This window comes from Oncorhynchus gorbuscha, linkage group LG18 (genome assembly GCF_021184085.1).
Source record: "Oncorhynchus gorbuscha isolate QuinsamMale2020 ecotype Even-year linkage group LG18, OgorEven_v1.0, whole genome shotgun sequence".
NCBI classification, from domain to species: domain Eukaryota; kingdom Metazoa; phylum Chordata; class Actinopteri; order Salmoniformes; family Salmonidae; genus Oncorhynchus; species Oncorhynchus gorbuscha.
In genome coordinates, this window is record NC_060190.1 from 23,441,285 (window position 1) to 23,466,028 (window position 24,744).

A 24,744-nucleotide genomic window follows, 5' to 3' on the forward strand; every position below is an offset into this window, starting at 1 on the left:
GGCGTACGTTACGGACGACAAACACAATTGCTTTTTATCGATTGGCAATTTGAATGCAGAGATACCATGACGAGATGCTGAGGCCCACTGTCATGTCATGCCATTCATCAGCTGCCAACACTTCATATTTCAGCATGATAATGCATAGCCCCATGTCGCAGGGATCTGTACACAGATGGAAGCTGAACATGTCCCAGTTCCTTCATGGCCTGCATACTCACCAGACATGTCACCCATGAGCATGTTTGGGATGCTCTGGATCGAAGTGTACGACAGCGGGTTCCAGTTCCCGCCAATATCCAGCAATTTAGCACAGCCATTGAAGAGAATCGGGACAACATTCCACAGGCCACAATCAGCAGCCTGATCAACTCTATGCGAAGGAGATGTGTCGCGCTGCATGAGGTAAATGGTGGTCACACCAGATACTGACTGGATTTCTGATCCACGCCCCTACCTTTTTTTAATGTATCTATGACCAACCGATGCATATCTGTATTTCCAGTCATGTGAAATCCATAGATTAGGGCCTAAGGAATTTATTTCAATTGACTGATTTACTTATATGAACTGTAACTCAGTAGAATCATTGAAATGTTTGCATGTTGCGCTTATATTTTTGTTCAGTGTAAAAGCAACATTACATTCATTGTCTTTGTATAATATATAGATAATAGTGTCAGTCATAATACAATTATGAACTTGAAATTCTAAAGGAACGGTACATAGCATGCTCAAGCAGGTAGTGCCGTGAAGGGAGAATAGGGCTGTGTCCCAAAAGTCTTAAAAACATCCTTTCCTCATCTCTTTCTCCTTCTCTTGTCTCCTTACTTTCAATACGACTGACAGGTAAAGGTGTCAAATAGAGCAGCATTTCCCCTATATGCATTTAGCAGCGCAGTGGCTATGTTTGTCATTAATTTGGAGTTGAGGGATACAGCTGGGTCTACAAAACAGATGTCGTGGGGCCTGGACACATCCTGACATCAGACCACTTTTGAGGGCTGAAAACATCGGCTGAACGTTGACTTTGATGTTAACTGTCACTTGAAGACTATTGGATAGATGGCTGGAGGAGGGGTGGAATGCAACCACAGATTAATTTAAATACGCTACAGGGGTTCCCTTTCCTTGTCTCCTTTCCTTCCTGCATATTGATCTGAAAAGACTGAAGCAATATGACAGAGATCTAGGGTTAGCTAGACTTCAATACATCAGGAGGAGGGGGGAGGAGGAGGAAAGGAAGGAGGAGGAGGAAAGGAAGCCACTTGTGGGTATTGAGATGCAACCGACTTACAACTAACTGTACAGAATGAAAGACAAAACTACAGACAGACAGGCTAGAATGCTGCAAGAAAAGAAAAGTAGCGTTTTGGAAAAACAACATCACAGTTGGCTGGAAGAGTTTCTATCTGGCGTTCACTCTCCCCCTCCCTCCTTCCATGCCCAGCTCCCACCTCCTCACACTTTCCCTCTCACCCCTTACCCCATGGGTGGCCAATCTTGACCAAGGAGAATGGCAGGGCTGTGCAGACTCTAGCCCAGCACTTACACACCTGATTCACCTACCGGTAGTCAACGAAGGAGGTCTTCAATGTAGACCGTGTTTGGTTAAATCGGGTGTGTTCATTTGGCCCCGAATCCTAACTCGACTCAAGTTGGGATTCGGGGGCCGGATCTGTTAAGCTAGAACAAAAGCCAACACACACTTCAGGACTGGAGTTCCGCCCTTGCCTTACCCACTCTCCTCCCATATCCTCCCTCCTCACTGCCTGTCATCAGAGAGCATGTCAAAGAGCGCCTGGAGCAGTCGGTCATCTCTGTGTCTGTAGGGCTTGGTGCTATAAAAGCCGTCGCTGTAGTCGCTATACAGGCTGTTGTCCTGCCCACCCTGCTGGTACTGGTTGATCCTGTCCAGGGCCTGGTACAGCTTCTGTGGAGCGACATGAGGGCCTGCTCTCCATGGAAGGGAGGGGGCCCTGCCCGTGTGCTGCTCTCCCCAGCTAGAGGCCTTGGCTGGGGACTGGGACAGGGCGGCTGGGGTCTGTCTGTTGAAGGCCGTCTGGAGGAGACGCAGAAGGGCCAGGGAGGGGGGGAAGGAGGAGGGTCTTGTCTCCTTCCTCTCAGGGGTGGCAGGAGGAGGGGGCTGGGTCTTCTGTGGTGGGTGAACCTCAGCCTGGGTGGGCAGCTCCTATATGACAGAGAGAAGGACAAACAGAACTTCAGAAAATGGTTTAGAGGTAGCTTCTACCTAGGAGTTGATTTAACTCCTCAGTTCTGCACTTTTTCAGTGGATAAGGTCAGTAAGCCACACATAATTCAATTTCTGGTCAGTCAACAGACATGCATACATCACATACTGTATTTATCCCTTATTTTACCAGGTAAGTTGATTGAGAACACATTCTCATTTACAGCAACAACCTGGGAAATCGTTACAGGGGAAAGGAGGGGATGAATGAGCCAATTGTAAGCTGGAGATGATTAGGTGGCCATGATGGTACAGTATGAAGACCAGATTGGAAATGTAGCCAGGACGCTGGGGTAAACACTCCTACTCTTACAAATAAGTGGCATGGGATCTTTAGTGACCACAGAGAGTCAGGGCACCCGTTTCACATCCCATCCGAAAGATGGCAACATACACAGGGTAATGTCCCCAATCACTGCCCTGGGGCATTTGGATATTTTTGGGGACCAGAGAAAAGGGTGCCCCCTACTGGCCCTCCAACACCACTTCCAGCAGCACCTGGTCTCCCATCCAGGGACCGACCAGGACCAACCCTGCTTAGCTTCAGGAGCAAGCCAGCAGTGGGCTGCAGGGTGGTATGCTGCTGTATGTAGAAACTGCTATGCTTCTGGAGATAATGAATAGGAGGTTAAAAAGAAGTGAATTGCCACTTTAATTATCAAGCTCACCTCTATCATGTCATCCATGTGCTCCACTCCTCTACGGTCATTCTGGACAGCGTTGTAGGGGACGTACACTCTGGGTTTCTTCATGTGCTCAGGCTTTTCTGACGTGCCGTGGAGAATAAGCTTCCAGCTTAGGATCTGACCTTCGTTCTCCATTCGCCCCGACTGACAGAGGGAAATTGAAAAAGAGTGTAAAAATCACCCTGTTTAGACAACATATTGATGCAATTACCAGCTACATTTTCTATGTGGTTCGAAATTTGTTGGAAAATACTGGATTGGAAATATCCCTTAAAATATATGAAACTTGTGAAACAGCCAAAGTGTTCTCCAGCCCTGGGACTCACTGTGTCAGTGATCTTAAGGGTCCAGGTGCCAGTGGGGTCCTCTCCCCATGTGTGAACTGACATGAAGTCCCAGTTCCTAAAGCCGTTAGATGACGTGTCCCTCTCTCTCTCCGCCAGCAGGACTGTGCTGGTGTCTAATGGGAGAAAATAATGTACAATATAGAGTTGTTTAACTCCAGTTTTCAGATGTATACAGGGCATTCAGACCCCTTGAATTTTCCACATTTTGTTACAATACAGCCTTTTTCGAAAATTGATTAAATTGTTTTTTTCCCCTCATCAATCTACACACAATACCCCATAAGGACAAAGCAAAAACATGTTTTATTTTTTATTTTTGCAAATGTATTAAAAATTAAAATAAAATAGCTCACATTTACATAAGTATTCAGACCCTTTACTCAATACTTTGTTGAAGCACATTTTGGCAACAATTACAGCCTCAAGTCTTCTTGGGTATGATGCTACAAGCTGTCACACCTATATTTTGGGGAGTTTATCCCATTATTCTCTGCAGATCCTTTCAACCTCTGTCAGGTTGGATGGGGAGCATCGCTATTTTCAGGTCTCTCCAGAGATGTTCGATTGGGTTCAACTCCAGGCTCTGGCTGGGCCACTCAAGGAAATTCAGAGACTTGTCTCGAAGCCACTCCTGTGTTGTCTTAGCAGTTTGCTTAGGGTCGTTGTCAAATCAAATCAAATCACATTTTATTTGTCACATACACATGGTTAGCATATGTTAATGTGAGTCTACCTTATACACACAAGTGTAAAGGGATGAAGAATATGTACATAAAGATATATGAATGAGTGATGGTACAGAACGGCATAGGCAAGATGCAGTAGATGGTATCGAGTACAGTATATACGTATGAGATGAGTAATACAGGGTATGTAAACATAAAAGTGGCATTGTTTAAAATGGCTAGTAATACATGTATTACATAAAGATGGCAAGATGCAGTAGATGGTATAGAGTACAGTATATACATATGAGATGACTAATGTAGGGTATGTAAACATTATATTAAGTGGCATTGTTTAAAGTGGCTACTGATACATTTTTTTACATCAATTTTCCTAGCTGGAGTTGAGTCAGGATGTTGGCAGCAGCCACTTAATGTTAGTAGAAGCTGTTTTTCACTTTCTCGGTCCCTGCTTTGATGCACCTGTACTGACCTCGCCTTCTGGATGATAGTGGGGTGAACAGGCAGTGGCTCGGGTGGTTGTTGTCCTTGATGATCTTTATGGCCTTCCTGTGACATCGGGTGGTGTAGGTGTTCTGGAGGGCAGGTAGTTTGCCCCCGGTGATGCGTTGTGCAGACCTCATGGCCCTCTGGAGAGCCTTATGGTTGTGGGCGGAGCAGTTGCCGTACCAGGCGGTGATACAGCCCGACAGGATGCTCTTGATTGTGCATCTGTAAAAGTTTGTGAGTGCTTTTGGTGACAAGCTGAATTTATTCAGCCTCCTGAGGTTCCTTCACCACGCTGTCTGTGTGGACCAATTCAGTTTGTCCGTGATGTGTACACCGAGGAACTTAAAACTTACTACCCTCTCCACTACTGTCCCGTCGATGTGGATAGGGGGGTGCTCCCTCTGCTGTTTCCTGAAGTCCACGATCATCTCCTTTTGTTTTGTTGATGTTGAGTGTGAGGTTATTTTCCTGACACCACACTCCGAGGGCCCTCACCCCTCCCTGTAGGCCGTCTCGTTGTTGTTGGTAATCAAGCCTACCACTGTAGTGTAGTCTGCAAACTTGATGATTGAGTTGGAGGCGTCCATCGCCATGCAGTTGTGGGTGAACAGGGAGTACAGGAGAGGGCTCATAATGCACCCTTGTGGGGCCCCAGTGTTGAGGATCAGCGGGGTGGAGATGTTGTTACCTACCCTCACCACCTACCCTCACCATCAGGAAGTCCAGGACTCAGTTGCACAGGGCGGGGTTGAGACCCAGGGTCTCGAGCTTGATGACGAGTTTGGAGGGTACTATGGTGTTAAATACTGAGCTGAGGTTGATGAACAGCATTGTCACATAGGTATTCCTCTTGTCCAGATGGATTAGGGCAGTGTGCAGTGTGGTTACGATTGCGTCGTCTGTGGACCTGTTGGGTCGGTAAGCAAATTGGAGTGGGTCTATGGTGTCAGGTAGGAGGTGATGTGGTCCTTGACTAGTCCCTCAAAGAAATTTCATGATGACTGAAGTGAGTGCTACGGGGCGGTAGTCGTTTAGCTCAGTTACCTTAGCTTTCTTGGGAACAGGAACAATGGTGGCCCTCTTGAAGCATGTGGGAACAGCAGACTGGGATAAGGATTGATTGAATATGTCCGTAAACACATCAGCCTGCGCATGCTCTGAGGGCGCGGCTGGGGATGCCGTCTGGGCCTGCAGCCTTGCCAGGGTTAACACATTTAAATGTTTTACTCACATCGGCTGCAGTGAAGGAGAGTCCGCAGGTTTTGGTAGCGGGCCGTGTCAGTGGCACTGTATTGTTCTCAAAGCAAGAAAAGAAGTTGTTTAGTCTGTCTGGGAGCAAGACATCCTGGTCCGCGACGGGGCTGGCTTTCTTTTTGTAATCCGTGATTGACTGTAGACCCTGCCACCTTTCTCGTGTGTCTGAGCCGTTGAATTGCGACTCTACTTTGTCTCTATACTGACGCTTAGTTTGTTTGATTGCCCTACGGAGGGAATAGCTACACTGTTTGTATTCGGTCATGTTTCCAGTCACCTTGCTCTGGTTAAAAGCAGTGGTTCGCGCTTTCAGTTTCGTGCGAATGCTGCCATCAATCCACGGTGTCTGGTTTGGGTAGGTTTTAATAGTTGCTGTGGGTACGACATCACCGATGCATTTGCTAATAAACTCACTCACCGAATCAGCTTATTCATCAATGTTGTTGTTTGACGCAATGCGGAACATATCCCAGTCCACGTGATCAAAGAAATCTTGAGCGTGGAATCAGATTGGTCGGGCCAGCGTTGAACAGACCTGAGCGCGGGAGCTTCCTGTTTTAGTCACTATCTATAGGCTGGAAGCAACCAAATGGAGTCGTGGTCAGCATTCCGAAAGGAGGGCGCAGGAGGGCCTTATATGCGTCGCGGTAGTTAGAATAACAATGATCCATGGTTTTACCAGCCCTGGTAGCACAATCGATATGCTGATAGAATTTAGGGAGTCTTGTTTTCAGATTAGCCTTGTTAAAATCCCCAGCTACAATGAATGCAGCCTCAGGATATGTGGTTTCCAGTTTACATAGAGTCAAATAAAGTCAGTTCAGGGCCATCGATGTGTCTGCTTGGGGGGAATATATGCGGCTGTGATTATAATTGAAGAGAATTCTCTTGGTAGATAATGCGGTCAACATTTGATTGTGAGCAATTCTAAGTCAGGTGAACAGAAGGACTTGAGTTCCTGTATGTTGTTATGATCACACCACGTCTCGTTAATCATAAGGCATACACACCCCCCCTGTTCTTACCAGAAAGATGCTTGTGTCTGTCGGCACGATAAGTGAAGAAACCAGCTGGCTGTACCGACTCCGATAGCGTGTCTTGAGTGAGCCATGTTTCCGTGAAGCAAAGAACGTTACAGTCTCTTATGTCTCTCTGGAATGCTACCCTTGCTCGGATTTCATTAACCTTGTTGTCAAGAGACTGGACATTGGCGAGTAGTATGCTCGGGAGCGTTGTGCGATGTACCCGTCTCCGGAACCTGACCAGAAGACCGCTTCGTCTGCCCCTTTTACGGCATCGTTGTTTTGGTTCACCGGCTGGGATCCGATCCATTGTCCTGGGTGGTGGGCAAAACACAGGATCCGCTTCGGGAAAGTTGTATTTCTGGTCGTAATGATGGTACGTTGACGTTGCTCTTATATCCAGTTGTTCCTCCCGACTGTATGTAATAAAACCTAAGATTACCTTGTGTACCAATGTAAGAAATAACACGTAAAAAAAACAAAATACTGCATAGTTTCCTAGGAACGCGAAGCGAGGCGGCCATCTCTGTCGGTACCGGAAGTTAATCCTGTTGTCCTGTTGCAAGGTGAACCTTCGCCCCAGTCTCATGTCCTGAGCGCTCTGGAGCAGGTTTTCCTCAAGGATCTCTCTGTACTTTGCCCCCTTCATCTTTCTCTCAATCCTGACTAGTCTCTCAATCCCTAACGCTGAAATACATCCACACAACATGATGCTGTTACCACCATGCTTCACCGTAGGGATTGTGCCAAGGTTCCTCCAGACGTGACGCTTAGCATTCAGGCCAGAGAGTTCAATCTTGGTTTCATCAGACCAGAGAATCTGGAGTCCTTTAGGTGCCTTTTGGCAAACTCCAAGCTGGCTGTCATGTGTCTTTTACTGAGGAGTGGCTTCCATCTGGATACTCTACCATAAAAGCGTGTTTGGTGGATTGAGGCAGAGATGGAACAACCATATCCACAGAGGAACTCTGGAGCTCTGTCAGAGTGACCATCGGGTTCTTGGTCACCTCCCTGACCAAGGCCCTTCTCCCCCGATTGCTCAGTTTGGCCGGGCGGCCAGCTCTAGTAAAAGTCTTAGTGGTTCCAAACTTCTTCCATTTAATAATGGATGCGGTGACTGTTTTCTTGGGGACCTTCAATGCTGCAGAATTGTTTTGGTACCCTTCCCAGATCTGTGCCTAGACATAATCCTGTCTCGGTGTCTCGGACCAATTTCTTCAAACTCATGGCTTGGTTTTTGGTCTGACATGCACCGTCAAGTGTGGAACCTTATATAGACAGGTGTGTGCCTTTCAAAATCATGTTCAATCAATTGAATTTACCACAGGTGGTAAATCAAGTTGTAGAAACATCTCAAGGATGTTCAATGGAAACAGGATGCACCTGAGCTCAATTTTGAGTCTCATAGCAAAGGGTATGAATACTTGTGAAAATAAGGTATTTTTTAAATATTTTTTTTATACATTTGCAAAAATGTCTATAAACCTGTTTTCGCTTTGTCATTATGGGGTATTGTGTTTCAGATTAATAAGGATTTGGGGTGTGAGACTCTGTGGCTTGTAGGCCTCTCCATGTCTCACACCCACGTGAAATTTGGTGGAGGATCGGTAATGATCTGGGCGTGCTCAGCAAGGCTGGTATCAGGCAGATTTGTCTTTGTGAAGTGCACCAGTCCCTCCTGCATCAAAGCACCCCCACAACATGATGCTGCCACCCCAGTTCTTCACAGTTGGGATGGTGTTCTTTGGCTTGCAAGCCTCCCCCTTTTTCCTCCAAACATAACGATGGTCATTATGGCCAAACAGTTCTATTTTTATTTCATCAGACCAGAGGACATTTATCCAAAAAGTAAGATCTTTGTCCCCATGTGCAGTTGCAAACCGTAGTCTGCCTTTTTTATGGCTTCTTCCTTGCTGAGTGGCCTATCAGGTTATGTCGATATAGGACTTGTTTTACTGTGGATATAGATACTTTTGTACCTGTTTCCTCCAGCATTTTCACAAGGTCCTTTGCTGTTGTTCTGGGATTGATTTGCACTTTTTGCACCAAAGTACGTTCACCTCTAGGAGACAGAACGTGTCTCCTTTCTGAGCAGTAGGACAGCTGTGTGGTCCCATGGTGTTTATACTTGCGTACTATTGTTTGTACAGATTAACATGGTACCATCAGGTGTTTGGAAATTGATCCCAAGGCTGAACCAGGCTCGTGGAGGTCTACACATTTTTTTCTGAGGTCTTGGCTGATTTCTTTTGATTTTCCCATGATGTCAAGCAAAGAGGCACTGAGTTTGAAGGTAGGCCTTGAAATACATCCACAGGTACACCTCCAATTGACTCAAATGATGTCAATTAGCCAATCAGAAGCTTCTAAAGCAATGACATAATTTTAAGGAATTTTCCAAGCTGTTTAAAGGCACAGTCAACTTAATGTATTCAAACCTCTGAACCACTGGAATTGTGATACAGTGAATTGTAAGTGAAATAATCTGTCTGTAAACAATTGTTGGAAAAATTACTTGTGTCATGCACAAAGTAGATGTCCTAACCAACTTCCCAAAACTATTGTTTGTTAACAAGAAATTTGTGGAGGTGGTTGAAAAACGAGTTTTCATGACTTCATGAAGTGTATGTAAACTTCCGACAAGACTGTTAGAAAATAATTCCAGGTGAAGCTGTTTGAGAGAATGCCAAGAGTGTGCAAAGCTGTCATCAAGGCAAAGGGTGGCTACTGTGAAGAAACTCAAATATAAAATATATTTGGATTTGAATAACACTTTTTTGGTTACTACATGGTTGCAAATGTGTTATTTCATAGTTTTGATATCTTCATTAGTTTTCTACAATGTAGAAAAAAGTTTAAAAAATAAAGAAAAACCCTTGAATGAACAGGTGTGTCCAAACTTTTGACTGCTACTGTATACATATAGATTTTGTGTGTGCACGCGTGCATGTACGTGTGTCTAACGAACCTGATGGGGAAGTGAGTGTGATGTGTAGGTCTCCTCGCCTGGTGTACTCGATGCTGGTCTCCACTTGCACATGCTCCAGTGAGAGGACAGCGTTGTTCTGGCCGGCACAGGCCTTGGTGGGGATCTCAATGGTGATCTCCCCTGCTGCTTTCAATGCCCTGGCAGAAAGACACAGCACAGAGAAATCAGTACTGTGGTTGCAACACAGCACAACATACCAAACCTTTAGCTTAACATATAACATAACATGTCATTATTTATATATTAACAAATTACAGTCAAACACAACAAGCTGGCATACAGGACTGGAGGAAGGGGGCTGCAGACCAGTGAGCAATGACACAAGTGGAGTCTTAAATCCTCCTGAGATGCTGAGATGGCATGATCATGATGGCCTAGGTAAAGGGGAAGCTGGGTGTCAATGCCACTGAGTCGCCTAACCCAAGCTGCCTGGCATAGGGACATCATCAATAATTGAGTTATTAGCTAGAGATGATAGCAAACGTAAAGGATGCATTTGGTATTTTAGAATTGACAGTTATATGGTCCCTCATACTGACAGTAGTCTACGGGCCAGGGAATTCTTTAAACAGCCATTACTAACTTTTTATTCACTAACCACAAATCAATGGGCCAGATTGGGAAACCGTTTCATGTCATTTTTGTAGATTATTTAGTACTTTCAAAAAACATATTTTAACATGTTAAAACGCAAAGCGCATCACCGTGACATGATATGGCAAGTTAGATTTCATTTATTTAAAGTCCTATTTATTGATAACTTGATTGCTGACATGCAAAACATTTTGGGACCGTATCAACAGTGGGCCAATGAAACAAATACCAAAAGATAGTTACAGATTATTCATTTAAAGTCCCAGTGCATTAAAAGACATTATTTCCTATGCTTTATATATATTTCCACACTGAGGTTGGAATAATACTGTGAAATTGTGAAAGTTATGATATTGCCCTTTGGTGGGATGGAGTTTTGGCCTGCCTGGTGACATCACCAGGTGATAAATTAGTTAATAGACCAATAAGAAAGAGAGTTCCAAACCTCCTTGACAATAACAGCTACTTTGCAGTTTCCCCCTCCCCACTGTCCTAGCAAAATTCTTGCTTGATAAATTTCTCTTTGCTAAGAAGCTATTTTTGTTTATTTTTGAACTTTTTAATTGAAAACAATCACAGTAAGGTACTTAATTGTTACCCAGAAAGGATTTGATATTTGAGATAAAAAGGGCTGCATTGGACCTTTAAGTGATGTAAAGGTGACCAAATCATTGAGGTGATTTCAGTTGATTTGGCGTATAAATGTTTAACATTGTGCAGATGTCCTCATCTCTCCCATAGATTGTTTTGGGGTTAGCAGAGGCTAGTAGTGGCTGCATAAAGAAAATCCTAACCATGAAATACAATCTCTCCTGCCCAGTAAACGAATGCCAGGGTAAGGAACCGTATAACCGTATAAGCTCTAAAATACCAAACCTATCCTTTAAGATGAAGGTAATTTAGATGATGTAGCCTAGCCTTGGTGGCTAACCTATTGTAGTTAGTGCACTACATGTCCTGAGGCAGTTCATCCAAAAGGAAGGAAAACAAAACATCTGCTCAGATAAAAAAAAATCCCTTACTCCGGGAACAGATTTAGTCTGGAGATAAATGTTGACATAGCAATATTACCAGCTAGCCTTAGCTTATCCTAAAGCCTAAAAACCTAAAGTGATTTAACAAATGAAAGATTGCTCCAAAGATTTTTTGAGCCCTCCGTTACAGAAATCTAAGCCGGAATCCCAGCTTTCCTACCGATACGGACCATGTGCACGTACGCACATACACATAAACATGAAATACACAAAAACACACTTGAGCAAACACAAACCTCTAGCTTTCATTTTACTGTTGACATATTGTTCCATATGGGAAACTAGTCAAAAGTAGAGATAGTGTCTTATCAAAGAGCTCTTGATCTGCGTCAATAGAAGAGCCAAAACACAGGGACATCTTAGGACACGGGACTCTGTCCACAAAGGAATTACTGGTACACTATAAGTTTGCTTGCCCACCAGAATTAGTCTGAAGTGAACAATACAACATGTATGTTATGTCAGGAGGATTAGATGTTTCTGATCTACTAGACTAGTGCAGTGTATTTGTACCTGGGCTGGAAGGAGTCGTCCCTGACGATGCACTGCTTCTTCTCGGGGACGTGTTTCCAGGTGGCCGGGTCGGCCAGGTCCACCAGGGCCTTAGCGTTGAGCAGGCCAAATCCAAAACGACTGTTGACCATCAGGCCTGCCCCGTTCCTCTTCCAGCCGGGATTGTTGGCCAGCGGGTCGAACTCAGACGTCCACACCACCAAGTGCTGCAGATCCCTCCATGTTAGCTCAGGGCTGGGGGAGGGGTTAGTGGGGATGGACAAATAGGAAATCAGATAGGAAGTCCTGCACACATATTTCATTATGACAGGGAGTCCTAAACACATATTTCATTATGACAGGGAGTCCTAAACACATATTTCATTATGACATGGGAGTCCTAAACACATATTTCATTATGACAGGGAGTCCTAAACACATATTCCATTATGACAGGGAGTCCTAAACACATATTTCATTATGACAGGGAGTCCTAAACACATATTTCATTATGACAGGGAGTCCTAAACACATATTTCATTATGACAGGGAGTCCTAAACACATATTTCATTATGACAGGGAGTCCTAAACACATATTCCATTATGACAGGGAGTCCTAAACACATATTTCATTATGACAGGGAGTCCTAAACACATATTTCATTATGACAGGGAGTCCTAAACACATATTCCATTATGACAGGGAGTCCTAAACACATATTTCATTATGACAGGGAGTCCTAAACACATATTCCATTATGACAGGGAGTCCTAAACACATATTTCATTATGACAGGGAGTCCTAAACACATATTTCATTATGACAGGGAGTCCTAAACACATATTCCATTATGACAGGGAGTCCTAAAACATACATATTCCATTATGACAGGGAGTCCTAAACACATATTCCATTATGACAGGGAGTCCTAAACACATATTTCATTATGACAGGGAGTCCTAAACACATATTTCATTATGACAGGGAGTCCTAAACACATATTCCATTATGACAGGGAGTCCTAAACACATATTTCATTATGACAGGGAGTCCTAAACACATATTTCATTATGACAGGGAGTCCTAAACACATATTTCATTATGACAGGGAGTCCTAAACACATATTTCATTATGACAGGGAGTCCTAAACACATATTCCATTATGACAGGGAGTCCTAAACACATATTCCATTATGACAGGGAGTCCTAAACACATATTCATTATGAGTCCATTATGACAGGGAGTCCTAAACACATATTCCATTATGACAGGGAGTCCTAAACACATATTCCATTATGACAGGGAGTCCTAAACACATATTCCATTATGACAGGGAGTCCTAAACACATATTCCATTGACATTGTTTAAGTCAAGATTGTTGCCTCACTTCTGTTCCAGCGACAGGGCAAATATCCCAGCAGCCAGTGGGGCGGAGGCGGAGGTTCCCGTGTGCGTCTCGGTGCATTCGTTATGCAAATCAGCACTGGTCTGCAGGGACACAGAAGTAAACAAAGAAACCACAGGTACAGTAAAGAAAAGTCAAGTTAAAAACACAATGTACCATAACAAAATATAGCACAATACCAATCTCCAGTGGTGTGGTGTGGAGTTCACTTGAACTCACTATTCTCTGGTCGGTGTAGTCTCCACTGCTGTAAGCGGTGGCCAGGGTGGAGGAGCACTTCTCAGCGTACCAGGGAGACAGGCCCTGCTGGGAGGCACTGCTGATGGAGATGGTGTAGATGCTGTCCGTGTAGCCGTCACAGTCACAGTTGTCCCCCTGACGGCCCCCGTTCCCCGATGCCCACACAAAGATGGAGCCCTTCCCGCCGCGGCCCTGATGGGAAGGAGACAGGTGAGGAGTTAAGTGTTAAGTTTGTTTTTAGTAGCCTTTAGCCTAGGTCCCTTTTCTATCTTCCCTTTTAATCCAATTTCAATGTATTTAGATGGGCCATTTGTTTGGATTTCAGTTTGTTTTGACTGCTTTGTGGGTAAATAATAATTTGAGTACATTTTTACAATGAATCTGTTTTTTGAGGGGGTAAAAAAGAGAGGACTGTGTTATGTTACCTTCTGGATGCCGTACTCAAAGGCTTTTGACGCCAGGCGACCGGGGCCCTCGACCGTCTTGCCATCGTCGTTGGGTCCCCAGCTGGCACTGTAGATGTCCACATGGTCTGGGTTGAAGCCAATAGAACTGGCCTCGATGGCGTCCGTCACGATACCGTCCAACATGCGGATCCCTGCAGGGTCAACATGATGAAAATCGTCAGCAACTAGTTGTTTTTAACTGTAGTTGAAGTGTTTTAAGTCATACTTCGAAAGTAGAGTGGTCTTGTGCCCCCAAATAGATTTTCTCATTTTAATATTATATATGAGCTGCCTCCTCTGTGGCTATGTTTTAGCCCCCTGAGGAACAGATGCCCAATTGTTGCTCAGTCATTTGGTTAAGTGGTATTGCGTAATCATCCGCTCAAAAAAGTAGGCCACCACCAGGACATCTTCCAGCTGTTGTCTGGGTCCCACAAACCAGCACGCACAGGGCCGGACTACAGCATTTGGAGCCCTGGAGCACCAACCTCTGAGGGGCCTCCCCCCCCCCATTTTTTATATATACAGAAAGAAAAATGTGTAGTTTCACAGTGTCGCAGTTTTAAAACAAATTTCCTGCAATTCTACACTTTTTACCATGGGGCAGAGATAAATTGTAGCAGTTTTAAAGCATATTTCATGCAATTCTACACATATGCTATTTGGGTGCCCCTCGACCTCCGGGACACGTTTGATAATCAGGCACACACACACACACACACACACACACACACACACACACACACACACACACACACACACACACACACACACACACACACACACACACACACACACACACACACACACACACACACACACACACACACACACACACACACACACAAATCGCTCAGATATTGACTGAATTATAGTACATAAAAGATTGTTCTGTAATAAATAAATTGAGGCATTTTGGTGGGAGTTCAGGTATTCAATTGATTGTAAAATGTCCCACAAAAATATTATTATGCAGTCATATATATTATCTTTCTTAGTATATCAGGTATCTTTGTCATACTTTGGGATAAAATAAAGAAAATTATATCTGCCTCATTTGCATATATACACTCGGTGTATTTGCATACATTAATAAATTAATATAAAGGGCTGCAAGTTGCCTGCAACCACCAAAAACAGGCTCTGTCTAGGCCTACCTGTGCTCACCTGTGCTGTCCTCACTTCCTCATTAATGATTAATTCACTACTGTCGTTGTCATGTTCTCTTGCATAAGAGAAGGATAGCCACACGATTTAAAATCTAAACGCTTGGCTCTAGATAACACCCATCTGTACATACTGTACTATACCTTTTTTTGTGAGATTAGACATAATATCACTATAATCTGAGTGTTCTTTTTGGAAAGTTGCTTTCACTTCGGCACATCTCATTTATAATCATTTCAACGACATTAAATCATGCATTTTTATCAATTGTACAAAAAACAAATCACACACCAAAATAAAGTTCTCTTTCTTCTCTTTGTTGTGATGTAAGTGTTGAGACGGCGTGTGAAATCCTGACGAAGCATTAACATTCTTATAGGTGCAACGGAAAGCCAATGTTTTTCCATTGAGCCCATTTCAGCCATTGTTGGAGTGTTTGACACGTCATTACAACGGTAGTTACATTAACATGAACAAACGAGTGACACGCGCAAGAGTGGGAAGGAGTCTCCAGAGTCAAATTCAAGCAATTAATCTAGGCACATTTAAGTGAAAAGGGAATTTTGCAGCCCTCAAACACAGAAATAGAAAAAGAAAGCACGTTGCTAGCTACATCTCTTACCTCCAACCTTGGAGTTGTACGCCACCCCAACTCCACATTTATTGTTATCTGCCTGCATGGCGATCTCACCGGCACACCTGGTTCCATGCCTGAGTACATACAGAAACAGAACACACACTTACAACTATACATAACTGCTTTTTTCTTTACAAACTGGCCCACTAACTGACACAATTCTCATTTACTAATATTCTGAGTTCTAATTGCATATACATGTAGCAGTGAATTCAGAATAAACAAGTCTGATCTGGAACCTTTACAAACGGGTTTATAGTATATGTCAGTATTGCTTACAGTAAACGTAAAAATCTAAAAAACAGATTGGATCCATCATAAAACCTCTTGAAAGAGTGCCAGTGTCCCTCAATTTGTTTCAATGTGGTCGTGTAAGATTCTTCATTTAATTATGTGCTTGCCATAGAAAATATTGATATTGAGGGAGAATCTTGTCAACCAAAAATGGAAGGCCCTTTGGTTTCATGTCATTTGGGCATGCCTATAGGAGACAATAAACAGCCTACTGCTGGAGTCTAAATTATACAGTGTGTGATCAGAGTACATTGACAACAAAAGAGTGCACTAACAGGGGTGGGAAGTGGGGCTGAGTGTGTGTTTGTGTAACCCTCACAGCTGGCTTAGAGTGAGTCATCATGTACAGGTATTGTCTGTGAGACAAAGGCCCAGAAAGAAAGAAAGAGAGAGAGCGAGAGGAGAGAGAGAGAGAGGAGAGAGAGAGAGAGAGAGAGAGAGAGAGAGAGAGAGAGAGAGAGAGAGAGAGAGAGAGAGAGAGAGAGAGAGAGAGAGAGAGGAGAGAGAGAGAGAGAGAGAGAGAGAGAGAGAGAGAGAGAGAGAGAGAGAGAGAGAGAGAGAGAGAGAGAGAGAGAGAGAGAGAGAGGAGAGAGAGAGAGAAAGAGAGAGGAGAGAGAGAGAAAGAGAGATTCCGACGATGTGGCATTTTGTCAGAGGTCACATGGACTGCTTTGAGTTGCTATGGTTGGCTATACAGTGCCTTGCAAAAGTATCCATCCCCCTTGGCATTTTTCCTATTTTGTTGCATTACAACCTGTAATTTAAATGGATTTTTATTTGGATTTTATAAAATGGACACACACAAAATAGTCCAAATTGGTGAAGTGAAGTGAAAAAAATAACTGGTGCGTGCATATGTATTCACCCCCTTTGCTATGAAGCCCCTAAATAAGATCTGGTGCAACCAATTACCTTCAGAAGTCACAATTAATTAAATAAAGTCCACCTGTGTGCAATCTAAGTGTCACATGATCTGCCACATGATCTCAGTATATATATATACAGTACATATATATATATATACCAGTTCTGAAAGGCCTCAGAGTCTGCAACACCACTAAGCAAGGGGCACCACCAAGCAAGCGACACCATGACAAAATTGTGGAGTAGATCAGGGTTGGGTTATAAAAAAATATCAGAAACTTTGAACATCCCACGGAGCACCATTAAATCCATTATAAAAAAATGGAAAGACTATGGCACCACAACAAACCTGCCAAGAGAGCGCCGCCCACCAAAACTCACAGACTAGGCAAGGAGGGCATTAATCAGAGAGGCAACAAAGAGACCAAAGATAACCCCGAAGGAGCTGCAAAGCGAAAATTGGAGTATCTGTCCATATGACCACTTTAAGCCATACACTCCACAGAGCCTGGGCTTTATGGAAGAGTGGCCAGAAAAAATACATTGCTTAAAGAAGAAAATATGCAAACACTTTTGATGTTCCCCAAAAGGCATGTGGGAGACTCCCCAAACATATGGAAGAAGGTACTCTGGTCAGATGAAACTACAATTGGGCTTTTTGGCCATTAAGGAAAATGCTATGTCTGTTGCAAACCCAACACCTTTCATCACCCCGAGAACCCATCCCCACAGTGAAGCATGGTGGTGGCAGCATCATGCTGTGGGGATGTTTTTCATTGGCAGGGACTGGGAAACTGGTCAGAATTGAAGGAATGATGGATGGCACTAAATACAGGGAAATTCTTGAGGGAAACCTGTTTCAGTCTTCCAGAGATTTGAGACTGGGACAGAGGTTCACCTTCCAGCAGGACAATGACCCTAAGAATACTACTAAAGCAACACTTGAGTGGTTTAAGGGGAAACATTTAAATGTCTTGGAATGGCCTAGTCAAAGCCCAGACCTCAATCCAATTGAGAATTTGTGGTATGACTTAAAGATTGCTGTACACCAGCGGAACCCATCCAACTTGAAAGAGCAGTTTTGCCTTGAAGAATGGGCAAATATTCCAGTGGCTAGATGTGCCAATCTTAGAGAGACATACCCCAAGAGACTTGCAGCTATAATTTCTGCAAATGGTGGCCCTACAAAGTATTAACTTTGGAGGGGTGAATAGTTAACCACGCTCAAGCTTTCCATATTTTTGTCTTATTTCTTGTTTGTTTCACAAGAAAAAACATTTTGCATCTTCAAAGTGGTAGGCATGTTGTGTTAATCAAATCATACAACCCCCCAAAAAATCTGTTTTAATTCCATGTTGTAAGGCAACAAAATAGGAAAAATGCCAAGGGGGTGATTACTTTCGCAAGCCACTGTACGCATAGACATATAACTAATATAATTCTACTATCTGTAATTCTGTAATTCTACATCTATGGGATCTACCACAAGCTAATGCCAACTAAATCTTTCCAGTCTGAATGTCATTCTGGCACTAATTTTACTGACTCAAACACTAACCTACAGTACAACATATATGGCTCCAAGGCTACAATCTTATGGGCATGTCCAGTGGGTATAGAAAATCACCACCCCCCTTTCAAAATGTTCACCTTTTGTTGCCTTACAGCCTGAAATGAAAACTTATCAAATTTGAAAAAACTGTAAAATAACCTATTTGGATAAGTGAATACCCCTCCTTACAATTGCAATTGCAAACTTTCTGAGGCATAACCGACCACCTTCCAGATCACAAATCAAGCTAATTGGCATCCATCTGTGATCAATTGTACTGATGTGTATTAGGTCAGATTAAAAGCAGTTGTTCACAGAGGACTCTACTGCTTAGTAGTGCAATTCAAAGCAAATAATCCAATCTGGGCCAAAAGATGTACGAGATAAAGTTGTGGAAAGGCACAAGTCAGGGGATGGATATTAAAAGATTTCAAACGCTTTGTCTATCCCTCGGAGCACAGTTAATACCATTATTAAGAAGTAGAAGGGAGTATGGCACCACCCAGACCCTGCATAGATCAGACTGTCCCTCCAAACTGGATGGCCGGGCAAGGAGGAGACTGATCAGAGAGGCTACCAAAGAAGCCAATGGCCACTTTGAAGGAGCTTCAGGCCTTTATGGCAAAGACTGGTCAATGTGTGCATGTGACCCCAATATCACATGCGCTCCACACATCTGGCCTCTATGGGAGGGTGGCAAGAAAAAAAAGACTCCTCAAAAAAAGCCACATCAAGTCTTGTTTGAGCTTTTCCAAAAATCACAAATTCCAAGAACTCTTCAGCAAGGACTGGAGCACTTGTCAGGATAGAAGAGAAAATGGATAGTGCAAAATTCAGACAAATTCTTGAGGAGAGCCTGCAGCCCTCTGCCAGGAAGTTGACAATGGGAAGATGGTTCACGTTTCAACGTGACAATGACCCAAAGCACACCTCCAAAGCAACCATACAGTGGCTGAAGGACAAGAAGGTGAATGTCCTTGAGTGGCTTAGTCAGAGCCCCAACCTAAATCCCATCGAGACTCTGTGGAATGACTTGAAGAGTGCAGTCCTTGAGCGGTCACCATGCAATTTGACTGAGCTTGAAGAATTCTGCAAGGAAGAGTAGGCAAATGTTGCACAGTCTAGGTGGGCAAAGTTAGTATAGACATATTCAAAGAGACCCATGGCTGTATTTCAAGCAAAAGGTGGTTCCACCAAGTATTAACCCAGGGGGGTGTTCACTTATCCAAATATGGTATTTTACTGTCTTCATTGTAATTCATTTTCAGAGTTTTTATGTTTTGGATATTGTGGGTTACTGTGTGTAAATAAAGCCGAAAAACGTCTGATTTTATGTGTTTTCATTTCAGGCTGTAAGGCAACAAAAGTGTTGATGACTTTCTATACTCACTGTATGTAGTACAATAAATACTGTATTTTACGTTAAATGTAGAAAAATTGTAAATATATAAATTCCTTGGGAATCTGCGAGAAATCAAAAAAAACAAACAAACAAAAAAAAAAAAAAAAAATATATATATATATATATATATATATATATATATATATATATATATATATATATATATATATATATAACTGTTGTTACATCAACAGCTCCATCTGTGTGTGCCAGATATGCCCATTTCCAGCGAGTGTGACCTGTGTGTGTCTAGCAGGATAGCTGGCTGCTCCCCTTCTTATCTAGTTGTGTAATCGACAGTGAGGATGCTGTAACTAGGAACAGGATTACATGGGTTTTATAGTGGTCACCAGACTGCATGGGACCCGAAAAATGAGGAACATGTACTTTCCATTAATACTGGATGTCAAGATCATTTGTATTGGCTACTATGCTACATAGCCCACATAAGTAATATGCCAATGCATGTAAATAATGAAAATAATGGATTTGAAAAGAGACAAATGTGTGTGACAAATGCTACACACTTCTCACAACAACAAAAACATGATAGCAGGCATATCCCTAAAATAAATAGACACTTTACTTGTTCTCATTGGTGGAGTCGTATCTGGGGAAGGGGTCAGGGTCGTTGTCATTGAAATCGTAGCTGGCTGCTGCATCCTGGAGAAGAAAGAGAGAGAAGGGAAAATCACCATACGCTCCAGAACCCAATCTGTCAACCCACTTAACCCACTTAGGTGACCGCACCGGGGACCTGTCACTGAGAGGGACTGTAAATTACATGGATGGTTGAACACCAGACAAGAGGACGAGGTAGGAAACGATTTAGGGCTGAAACAAAGCCATTATTTTTGAGAAAGGGGAATGTCGAACATTTGTCAATATGTCTTCGTCTGAAAGGTTTATTGCTACTGTCACGTTCGGTGAATGGAGGAGACCAAGGCGCAGCGTGATGTGAAGACATTCTTCTATTTATTAACGAAGAAACGCGAAAAGGTTTAGGGAACGGGTTACCTAAAATGCCACAGTTGTCCCCTGTGCGACTCGATGCAACCTTTTGCTAGTTGGTTCGAGGTATACGCCCCCACCCATCCTCCCCGGACCTACCACCCTACTTTTGTTTCGGTCTAAAGTAACTACACGATTAGTACATATCATAAGTCTTGGCGATGCAGAAAAAATGTGTATAGTATGTTTCGTATGGCTCCGAGGTCATGCTGCACTTTTATACCTACACTGCATCAGAATCACTGAAACAGGTCTGCTTCGAGACTTTGAGTGAAGATGGATAAGCGTCTCGCTTGATTAAGTCCCTTTGATTAATCACAGTCGCGCTAATTATAGTCAGCCTTGTTGTCATACTTCCTCACTCTCACTCTCACTCTCACTCTCACTCTCACTCTCACTCTCACTCTCACTCTCTCTCTCTCTCACTCTCTCTCTCTCTCTCACTCTCTCTCTCTCTCTCTCTCTCTCTCTCTCTCTCTCTCTCTCTCTCTCTCTCTCTCTCTCTCTCTCTCTCACTCTCACTCTCTCACTCTCTTTCACTCTCTCTCTCTCTCTCTCTCTCTCTCTCTCTCTCTCTCTCTCGGCTGTCTCACAATGCCTTGTGTCTCATAGAAAATGAACTGTTTGCCTCCAAGCCACCTATACTGTAGTTCCTGTCAACACAAACACAAAAAAATCCAGGACCATAATAATTCCATAATAATTCCATTCTTTAATCTATGCACGCTTACAACCGTCATCACCACCTATCATATTGCAATTTATTACTGCTTATTAGTGCTTCATGGATGGCTGTGTAAGTGTCACCGATGTTGCTATGGGAACGGTCTCCCTTAGTCATTTCTGTTGCCATGGAAATGTGGACTTACGTAGTTGGGGTAGATGTCGGTGTGGTTCCACTCCAGACCGTCATCCAGCACGGTGATGACCACTCCTTTCCCTGTGATCCCTTTCCTCCACACGGGAATTACGTGGAGGTCCAGCTTGGGCAGGGAGGACGACGTCCGAGTGTCTTGCTGGAATGGCCGACACAGGAGGAGGAGGAGGAGGAGGAGGAGGAGGAGGAGGAGGAGGAGGAGGAGGAGGAGAGAGTAGTTTTAGTTATTTGTAATTAAATCATGTATACAGTACATATAGCATTAAAGCATACATTAAGGTAATATAAGCTGGAAGAGAAGGAGAGAGAGAGGTTTTCATGACAATTGTTGAACTATTGAACCCTATTCCTGAAGCATATATACAGTGTTCATAGAGCTTATAAGCTCATTGACATACGCATGACATTGGCACAGAATTTACATACAGGAAGTAGCACACCTATACTGAAACTGGAAAAAAAGGCACTCTAACAATTAAGGAATGAGGTACTTCACCTAAATTGCCTCTTGAAAATCAAGTATTAAGAAAAGAATGGAGAAAGGTCAACCTAAGACGGCCGTCGGGCGACACTAGCTCCATCTTCGCTAATGGAGACAGTCATGTCCCACATGGACCTTTAGCAATTCATTATTAATATGCTGCTTTGTCCTGGCTCTCTTGACTGCTTACGGTAGAAAACCTTGTTATGTAGAGTGTTCAGACTAATATTTCAGCCCAGAACTAAATGATTTATATACGTGGTTCACTGAAGACCGTGCTAAGGTTTGAATCTTGAAATAAAATGATAATATGTCATGATTATGTGTCATAGTGCAAGGCTAAGCCTCTGTCACCTCTACCAATCCTCTATCTAATAATCAGTGGTCCCTTTAATGCTTGTAATGAGTGTGTATATGTGTGGGGCGCCCAACTAGTGTTAATTGGCTAATCAGTGGGGAGTAAGAGTACAGCAGTGCCATGCTATAGCAGCAGTCCTCCCTGAGGGCAGATGGGATGATTCAGAGCAGGAGACAGGACAAAAAAAAGACTAGGAACATTTTGGAGCTGCTCTGCTTCCGCATTATGCACAGACACTGCGGAACGCCACTCTCTCTCTCGCTCTTTTTTCTCCTTTCTCCTTTTCTCCTTTCTCTCTCTCTCTCTCGCCTTCTTTTTCACTTCTCCTCTAGCTCCCTCTCAATCCCGTCTCTCTATCTTCTTGCACTCTCTTTTGGACCCTGTCTTTCTGTTTCTCTCTCTCTCCCCTGCTCCATTTCCTCCCCAATGATTCTCTCTCTCTCGCCCATCTACCCTCTCTCTCTCTCTCTCTCCTCTTTAGCTCCCCCTTTCTCTGTTTCCCTCTGGTTACTGGAGGAAGTGAAGGGATCAGGGTGGTTGTGGGAGACTGTCTCTGTTTAGAATGATCTTTAAAACCATCCTATTCATCCATCCACACAGATGCCACACCATACGTTTATGCTACAGGGACGGTTGACAAAACAGTGAAATATATGACATATATGATAAAATGTATGAATGTGGCAGCATATCGGAGATATCAGAAATCAAGCCGTGCAGTCCTATTGATGGCTTCTGTAGCTCTTCTGTCTTGGTATCTTATTGGATGACTCATCTATTGACTGGCACATAACCTGTTGTCTCCAAACAGCCCAGCTCGCACGCACAAGCATACATTTAGAATGGACACTTGCGGTAAACAAACACATCGGCATTCACATGCGCTTACGTGCACAAACTGAGACCTGAGATCAGCATGCATGATACGCACACACACACACACACACACACACACACACACACACACACACACACACACACACACACACACACACACACACACACACACACACACACACACACACACACACACACACACACACACACACACACACACACACACACACACACACACACACACACACACACACACACACACACACACACACACACACACACACACACACACACACACACAGCCCATGACGGAGCTAGGAATCTCAATCTATTATGAGTCACTCCTTTGATTGCTTTATCAGGCAGTCACCCACTCCTGGGACACACTCTCCCTGCACGCAGTCACTATCTCTCCCTCCATCTTTCCTCTCTCCACATCTCTCTCCCCATCCCTCCCTCTCTCAATTTTGTCTTTCTCCCTCACTTCCTTCTGCTCCTAACTCAACCTCCCTTCGTTTCTGCTGTCCATCAGTACCGCCATACCTTTGTCCATGTCCTCTTCTTCCATCCCTCCCTCCATCCCTTTACCTCTCTACACACTCATTTCCCCTCCCTTCCTCTCACGATCACTCTATCCTCTCAGTAACTACGGTCTCATTGCTGCTCTCTCTTCCTCTATCTCCTCCCACCCACCCCTCCCTCACATCTCTATTTTCTTGGTTATTACTACTGTTTTCTTTCTATCTTTCTTTCTTTCTATATATCTACCGATCTATAGTCGAGTAGATGCCCTCCTAAAGATAAAGCCGTCATAGAAGAAATGTAAGAAATAAACATTGACATTGTCTCGTTGCTTCTTGCCTATTCGATGTCCCTGACTGACAGTCCCTAGGGCCACCCCAGGCCAATCAGAGTGCTCTCACCAGTGAGTGGGCGGGAGTAGGTGTTTGTCAGCCATGGCCGTTTACTGACGTACAGTAAATGAGAGCACTTCATGACCAATTCAATTAGGATCATCAGCCCAGATAAGTAAAAAGGGGCCATCTCGATTTATTTTCTTATTTCCTGTAATGAGTGACTCATAACATCAAGTTCAGGGAAAATGGATAGAGCAGATAGAATACACACACTGACGCATGTAAACAGACAGACAACACACGTCCTGTCTTTGAAATAACAGGTGTTGACTGGAAAACTGATTAAGACATTTGAAACAGTGACTTAATGGCTGTGTCTGAAATATGTCTTGCCTACTACTTACTGAAATGACATACTATGTGTTAATCATACTACTTAGAACATACTGTTTAGTAAAGATATACTC

At 43.5% G+C, this 24,744-nt stretch overlaps 1 protein-coding gene across 1 annotated transcript in view; it reads right to left on the reverse strand.

The window, feature by feature from the left end:
- Positions 1-456: 456 nt before the first annotated feature.
- Positions 457-24,744, reverse strand: part of LOC124003492 (neuroendocrine convertase 1-like) — a 29,985-nt gene continuing 5,697 nt past the window's right edge. The window contains exons 4-14 of the mRNA XM_046311776.1: positions 21,737-21,883; positions 20,443-20,519; positions 15,730-15,818; positions 13,920-14,092; positions 13,474-13,686; positions 13,237-13,337; positions 11,866-12,099; positions 9,704-9,861; positions 3,264-3,397; positions 2,920-3,081; positions 457-2,191 (exon numbers count right to left, since the gene is read on the reverse strand). Of these exons, the coding sequence (XP_046167732.1) occupies positions 1,766-2,191; positions 2,920-3,081; positions 3,264-3,397; positions 9,704-9,861; positions 11,866-12,099; positions 13,237-13,337; positions 13,474-13,686; positions 13,920-14,092; positions 15,730-15,818; positions 20,443-20,519; positions 21,737-21,883 (1,914 nt within the window). The 3' untranslated portion in view covers positions 457-1,765. The remainder of the gene's footprint in view (positions 2,192-2,919; positions 3,082-3,263; positions 3,398-9,703; positions 9,862-11,865; positions 12,100-13,236; positions 13,338-13,473; positions 13,687-13,919; positions 14,093-15,729; positions 15,819-20,442; positions 20,520-21,736; positions 21,884-24,744) is intronic.